At 54.6% G+C, this 7,662-nt stretch overlaps 1 protein-coding gene across 1 annotated transcript; it reads right to left on the bottom strand.

The window, feature by feature from the left end:
• Positions 1 to 3,425: 3,425 nt before the first annotated feature.
• On the bottom strand, positions 3,426 to 7,296 carry LOC128827047 (SLAM family member 8-like). Its single transcript, XM_054010745.1, has 4 exons — positions 6,925 to 7,296; positions 5,765 to 6,106; positions 4,149 to 4,445; positions 3,426 to 3,826 (listed from the first exon to the last, which is right to left on the bottom strand). The coding sequence occupies exons 1-4, from the start codon at positions 6,986 to 6,988 to the stop codon at positions 3,717 to 3,719; spliced, it is 813 nt and encodes a 270-aa protein (XP_053866720.1). The 5' UTR covers positions 6,989 to 7,296; the 3' UTR covers positions 3,426 to 3,716.
• Positions 7,297 to 7,662: the final 366 nt, after the last annotated feature.

Genomic DNA, 7,662 nt, shown 5'->3' with positions numbered 1-7,662 from the left:
CTATCCCTCCCCCCTTGATATTCAAACCTATGGAACAATACTGGATGAACTGGTCTGATATGATTCAGCAACACTGCCAGTAAAAAGGAGGGGTCACAGCACGACCAAACACCAGACTAGATAGAACCATCAGTGTTAACAAGAGGTGGGGGAGGGGGGAAAGGGTGTCCAATGGATAAGGTAGTAGGCAACAAGACCTAGATCCTTAAAATCAACAGGAGTTAGGTGCCTACGTACCTCTGAGGATCTGACCCTGAGTCAGGGCTCCTGGGTTCGAATCCTGGTTCTGCCAGTGATTTGTGAGCCAGTTGTTATGCCTCATTTCTCCTCTCTATGAAAGGGGGACACCAGCCAGGGCTGGTCAAAACTTTTCCTTCTACTTCTCTTTTTTTGCTGGAATGTGGGTTTTCGACTCTAAGAAAACGTTTGCAGAAAGCATCTGCTGTCCTAGAAACAGTCTGGTTTTTCATCAGAGACCCGAGAAACTCAAAGAACAAATGTTTTCCCAGCCCAGGACCACACGTAGTTCAGGCTCCAACAAAAAAAAGTCTCCATTTTCTGCTGAAAACTTTGACGAAAAGGATTCCCGCCCCCTTTTTGATGACATTTTCCAGGAGGGGAGAAACCCCCTTTCCCAAGCAGCTAATAATAGTCCTGGCCCTCGGTAGCAACGAGCTGGCTGAAAAGAGGGAAGTGTTGCTGACGAGAAGGAAAGATTATTTTTGATTTAAAAAAAACCCTCAAAGCAAGAGGAAATGTCGGGTGTTTCCTATTCTGCTATCAGCAGTTCTGGAAGTTCAAGGAAAAGGATTCACCTATTCCCAAAAGACTAATTAAGCCATTCTCCAGCTGGAGCACCTTCCACTGGAGAATCTCAAAGCCCCTTACAAATCCAAGGGTAAAATCCACACAGGAGCAGAGGGCTGGCCTAAGATCCCAAATAAGCTTGTGCAGCTGCCCAAATATTCACAGCAAAGAATCCAGGACAACCCAGTGGCTTCGCCTGAGGCCCCTGGTGAATTGTCGTGAACCTCGAGCAAATTCACAGAAACTGATTTGTGTGGGGCTGGTTCCTGGATGGAACAGCGGAGGACTAAATTGTGCAGAGTTTGCAGCGCTCCACTTGCAAGATGGAGGAACTGAAAGCTGCTGATATGAAGCTAGGAGCCAATGGTTGGGAACCACCTTCTTCCAAAAGAGCCGGGGAAGCAGTTTATAGAGAGGCTGGACGGCATGTTGTAAATTCCCCCAGATTCTTCAGAAAGGCAACGCATGGTTCTAGAGGGAAGTGAAACCAGTCACAGGAGGGCTGATATCCTTCTGGCAGCTGACAATTCTCTTTGGGGTCGCTAGATCTCGGCGGGGGCGTGTTTGGACCAAACCGCCCATTCTGACCTGGTCCAAGGGCTTCTATTCCCACGTCAGCGCAGCCACTCCCTAACACCTGCCCCTACAGTGATGCCTACAAGTGAGCTGGACTCAGGAGGAGGGCAGCTGGGGTAGTTGATAGTAATCCACGATTTACAAACAAACAAACAAACCCGGCACCAATAAAACGGGCGTCGATCATTGCCTAGCTACCCAGAACCCTAGACGCTACGGCCAAAAGGGACGACTGTGGTCATCTAATCTGATCTCTGGCCTAGCAAAGCCAGAGGCTTTCACCCAGTAGTTCCTGCACTGAGACCAACAACTTGTGGGTGAGCTAGAGTGGGTCTTGGACAAATGCAGTCAGTCTCAATGTAATGACTTCAAACACTGCACCACATCCCTAAGTAAATTGTTCCAAGGGTCAGTTACCCTCTTAAAGACGCGTATCTACTAGGAATCGGCGGTTAAGTCTCGAGGGTTTAGGCACTTAACTTCCATTGATTTTAAAGGGAGGTAGCTTTTACGGTCTGGGCCTCAGTGCCTCAGATGCTAACAGCTGTGAGGCTCTGCTGCCCTGCTCTGGAACCAGCAACCTACTCGTGAAAAGCTCTGCGGCCCATTGCCAGCCCCCGAGCTCTCCAGCTCCTCCACCGGCTGCAATATCAATCCGTGAGTCTCGTGCAGAAGGCAGCTTGTCCTACAGGACCTGAGCCCCCCCTGGGTGACTGAAATTCCACCCCTAGTGAGCCTGTGGAGTTTCACCGTTGATGTCCCTGGGGCCAGGATTTCCCCCCGTTGCAGCACACAATGGGTTAAAACAAAACCGAATGGGTAAGGGGTGAACAGGGCCTAGAGAGCCCCCTGAAGAGGTGGAGCAGGGGAATGAGATCCAGTGTGAACCCGGCCCTTGCACGGGAATGTGCTCTTCCCACCTTGCTCCAGTCTCAGTGGTTTTGCTTCTGCCGGTCTCTGGAGGCCGAGGGGCAGCCACTGTGCCCCTCACGCTGCATTTGCAAGGGGAGGCGCAGATCTCGATCCCATCAGATTCCAGGGGAGCAGGATTCGGCCCAGAGGAAATGAAAAACATGCTCCAAACAACAAGCCATTCTGGGGGCTGCCAGCGTGACTGGCACAGGACAGCACAGGGCTGGGGAAATTCGTCAGCTGCCGCGTCCTGTCAAACCAGGTGAGAGCCGCTCATGACCCAGTCTCCAGCTTTGATGAGCTGGAAGGAGGCACATGAGTTCCCATGTGACAGACGTTAGTCACTGGCTTCCCCAGAGGGGTCCCCAGGAGAACACAACGGAGAGGCTGTATTGGAGACAACACTGTTCCAGGCAAGTCAACAGCTCCCCGTCATATAGGACAAGAGTGGAACTATCTGCTGTGTGATAAGGGCTTGTCTACACAGGGAATTGACAACAGAACTGTAGCTGTGCTGGTATAACACCCCATGTGGACACTAGAACAGAAGTGACTTTATTCTGGTGTAAACGACTCCCTGAGTTACACATAAACAGCCTGGTTCTCATCGACAATGAGGCCCCTTTACAAGGCTACGGAAACCTAGAGCAGCCTTAAAGTGAATGTAACTGTCATTTCTACCCCTTTTAAGGCCCTTTGGTGTGGTCAGAATGGTACAAATGGCCCTTGGGGTACGTCTACACTATGGTGGTGAGGCCATGCCGCTGCAGTGCCGTAATGCCGACCATGGTACTGCCTGTTTCCAAATCCTGGCAGATACTTCGGCGATGGTCATATAAGTACCTACATTGACAGACCATCAGCTGCCCCTTTCCGTGGTCTGAATGCAGAGTCCGCCTTGCCCTCCCCTGCACCATGCCTGGAACAGCTCCGCTCTGAAGATGCTGCCTTGTTCTCCAGCTCTGCAGAGATCACAGGTTGAAACCCGCTGCGCTAGAGAGAGAACCTTACAGTCATAATGGAAATCAGACCATTGCAGCCAATCCGTGAGCAGGGCTTTGAATATGTATCACTAGCTGTGTGAGTCAGTAACTGCATGGCTAATTCCAACTCAGCACGATTCTCCAGTATTAAAGTACTCTCAAATATCCAGCACTTTTATTTCTCTTTACCGTGGAGGAACACCTCCTTTAGACAAAGCTTGCTCGGACAATTCTCTGATGAACAGGTGCATTTCATTGGAGATTCTGGGGACCACGCTACACCTGGGGGTGAAATCCGGACTCCACAGAAGTCACTGGCAAAATGCCCATTGACTTCACCGGGGCCTGGATTTCACCCGATAGCCTGCTCCCCCCCACCTCCCCATCCACCTTCTCATCAGGCGTCTGCGATACGAGGTCCCAGCCCAACCGCCAGCGTTACGGCATTTTTCTGTGCACCAGGTTCACAAGGACCATGGCATTGATCTCGAGTCCCAGGAACAGCGCCCCAATAATGGCTTTCCAATGGTAAGGACTGGGAGCCGCTCCTGCAATGGGGAAAAGACAGAGTCAGGGGGATCGGCCTGACCAGCCTGAATCCGCGTTCGCACTAAGACCCCTTCACTTCGCGCTGGCAGTGTAAAGGGGCCTGGAAGAGGGAGCGAATTCCAGCTTGGCTCACTGCTTCGGCAGCGTTCGTGAACAAAAAGCAGCCCCGTGGCCACTGTATTTATCGCTCTGTCTGGGGGGCTGGTTCTCCAGTCAGGTACGCTGCTGTAAACCAGGAGTAGCAGCACTGACGCCAGTGGAGCTATGTTTGCATAAAGCCGGTGTAAGCGAGCAGACAGACACGCCCTGCCGATAACTCACCACCGCTTTGGCAGATGCTCTGCAGGTCAAGAGAGATGTTTTTCTGGTCCACGGGGTTGCTGGCCGTGCAGGTGAAGGTAGAGTCCGGGAGGTTGGGCTGCAGAGACAGGTGAAGGGTTCTGCCGTCCGGGCTGAGCTGGTACCGCTCGGGATCGCCCAGGTCTCGGGGTGGGTTCCCTCTACTCCAGGAGACGTTAACCTCTTCCCTGCCAGACACCTGACACTGCAGAGTGACGTTGCACCCAGCTGCCGGGCTGGAGAGCGAGTGACTCTTCATCTCCGGTGCTGGAACGGGCTCTGCATTCAGAAGAAATGAAATGAGAATGAAAGACTCTGGGGGCCTGATTCTCATTGACACAGAAGGTGTCTACACTGGGGAAAAAACAACCACCTGGCAACGAGTCTCAGAGCTCGGGTCAGCCGACTCGGGGGCCTGCCATGGTGCTCAAGGGAGCAGCGTGGACATTCCTGCGTGGGCTGGAGCTCGGGCTCGGAGACCCACTGCCATCGCCAGATGTTAGAGCCTGGGCTCCAGCCCCGAGCAGGAACTTCTACACTGCTAGTTTTAGCCACCTAGCTCAAGTCTCAGGAGCCTGAGTCAGGTGACCCGGGCTCTGCGTCAGGTGACCCGGGCTCTGCGTCAGGTGACCCGGGCTCTGCGACTGGCTGCCACGCGCCCTTTTTTTTCTCCCCAGATGTATTGTAAGGGCTCTTTATGTGCCTCTGGCCGCACAAAAGGGCCTTCCAGTGGTCTCTCTTTACATCCCTTGAAGGCCCCTTTGCGCGGCCAGAGTGGGGTAAAGGGGCATTGATGTAAATGACTAGAGCCTCCGGGAGGCTGCCACTAACGATGGGCCAGGGCAAGAGAAGCTGAGGCTATGAATGGTTTGCAGGGGGCTGGGCAGAGCTGGGGGAAGATGGGATGTGATTCCTGGGGCAGGGCTAAGAGACACAGGGACACCTCACGGGAATCAGATCGGACTCTCCTGGGGAGTCCATCCTCCAGCAAACACACAACATGGGGTCCCTCTGACAGCTGCTTGGAGGCCTGTTTCACAAGCAAGGAGCACCACTATCCTCACTGGGGTGGCTTGGATGGCCTCGGGAACAGAGGGGATGCCTGTGCACAGCAGAGCCAGGCGACAGCTATGCAGGTCGCAGGGCCATCACAGCATGCCCCCAGCATCCACCCTGCAGCTATGCATTCAGCTCTGTATCGAGCAGGGCCATCATCGTGTTCCTGTGGCGCACTCTGCCAAAGGGGGATCACAGACTCACCCCTAGAAATTAGCCTCCCAGCACCAGCCTGGCCCTGGAACCACCTGCTGTAGGTTCGAATTCCTGGAGGGAGGTTCTCAGTTGTGCAGAACTGAGGGGCTGGGTTGCAACCTTCCTCCCGCACATTCTCCTCCCTGCCTTGTGCAGGCTGGGAAAAACTCAACCCCAGGGCACGTATTTCCTCCGCAGGACACTGCAGGGCACGAGCGAGGAGTTATTATCCACGGGGCCCTGTGTCCTGGGGACGAGGCCGAAGAAACACGCATTTATTAACCGCCCTGGAAGATGATTTCACTTGTTGAAACTTCACTTAAACAGGGTTTTAAACAGTCACTTACTATAGACTGCGAGGCGAAAGGCCTGTTCCTCCACAGTTGCTGGGACTATCTTAATCCGGGCCTCATAAACTCCGCGATCGCCCAGCTCCAGAGCCTTGATCCTCAGCGAGGTCTCGTTGTACCTTTCTAGCCTCTGCTTAAATCTGTCGTTGGGATCGGGTCGCTCAAACTTGCCCCCACTGAACTCAGCCAGCTGGAGTGTCACACCTGACCCAGCACGAAAGCTCCATTCGATCTCTTTCACCTGTCTCCCGGGGGATAGATTCACAGACAGCACAACTGAGCCTCCCAGAATCCCATTCACCTGGCGGGGGGCAGTCAGTGCTTGGGTTAATCCAGGATCTGAAAAACAGAGCCCAGGAGCTGAAAGTTGCGGCGGGTAGGGGTGGGGGTGAGCACTGATTTCCCCACTTGCTGCAGCACAAGCCAGAGAGAACAAACTGACGGGAGTCCATCCCTATCCCCAGCTGCCGGGTCTGGTTTTGGCCTCCGAGCTGACCCTAGAGACTTTTACCCTCGGTGTTTCTAGGGCAGCCACCACCGTAGCATCTGGGCACCTCACAATCATTCATGCCTTTATCTTCCCAATCCCCACTGTGAGGCAGGGCAGTGCCATTATGCCCATTGTACGGCTGGGGAAACTGAGGCACAGAGCGTCTAAGTGACTCACCCAAAGTCACACAGAGTGTGTCGCAGAGCAGGGAACTGCACTCTGGACTCCCAACTCCTAGGCTAGTGCTCTAACCACTAGGCAATCCTCCCTCTCTGCTGCTCTTTTCCACTTCCCCCAGGAATCCCAATACCCTACATATCCATTTCTGTTCCCATCAGCTCTGGGGACCAGAACCGCCTCCTGGTGCCACCCCCTGCCCCCGGGGAAGAGAAACATCTCACCTACCCCTGGCACAGAGCTCGGGGAGGGGGAGCTAGGCCCAGCAATTGTTCCTGGCAGGGAACCAGCTAGCAGAGTAAGGAGGGAGCCCAACACACACTGCGCTTTCAGTTACACTGATATAAATCCAGAGACACTGAGCTGAGCTCAGTGGAGCAGCTCTGGATTTACACCAGTATAAGCCTGGGCCCAGGGACTGTGGTTTCCAAGGTTCCCCTCGACACGAGGTTGCCACGTGTCTCGCATCCGTAACGCCCCCATCACTCACCTGGGGCTCGGAGAGCTAGGGCCAGGACAGCAAGCAAGGGGAGCCGAGCACGGCCCAGGCCCATGCTCTCGCAGCAGGCTGGATTTGCCTCCTGGGAGCTTTGCTTCCCCCGTCACTGGCGAAGGCGCTGAGACAACCGTCACAGCTACGCAGCACCAGCTCCTTCAGACCACAAGCTCCGGGTCTTGTTACTTCCTCCTCTGGTCATTGTATGTTTGCAACAGTCCACCTCGCCTCCCACCCACTACAGCCCTTTACAACCAGCAGCAGGCTTTAACCCCACAGATGCCTGTGGGAAGGCCCTGGATAGGAGGAGGGGGAGAGCAGAGGGTGGAATTCACCCCTAAGCAGAGGGTGAGCCTGACGGAGAGGGCGCCAGGCATGTCCCATGCAGAAGGGGGTGAAGGAAGGGTTGTGCTGGCCCCTCTGCGCTGGGTGAGTTTCGGTAGCTCAGAACTGGATGGTCTATTTGGCAGCAGCTCGAGAGCCTCCCCCTCCATCTTGGCAGCACAGCACATCCCAGGAGGGGGCCCAGCTGGTCTCTCTGCTCTCCCTCCCCCGCTCCCTTTCGCTTTGTCCCATCCCAGGGCTGTGCCTCTCCCGCACATCACACTGGGCTGGGCTCTCTCACCCACCCTGCTCCTCCCCATCTCTGCACGGAGATCCATCCCCAGCTCCAGGGTCCCGAAAGGCCATCTAGGGACCTGTCTCGGTCTAAGCTGCCACATGATCCCCGAT

Source organism: Malaclemys terrapin, chromosome 21 (assembly GCF_027887155.1).
Source record: "Malaclemys terrapin pileata isolate rMalTer1 chromosome 21, rMalTer1.hap1, whole genome shotgun sequence".
NCBI classification, from domain to species: Eukaryota; Metazoa; Chordata; order Testudines; family Emydidae; genus Malaclemys; species Malaclemys terrapin.
The sequence above is the reverse complement of the archived record's forward strand: the minus strand, read 5'-3'. Positions and strand labels throughout refer to the sequence as shown.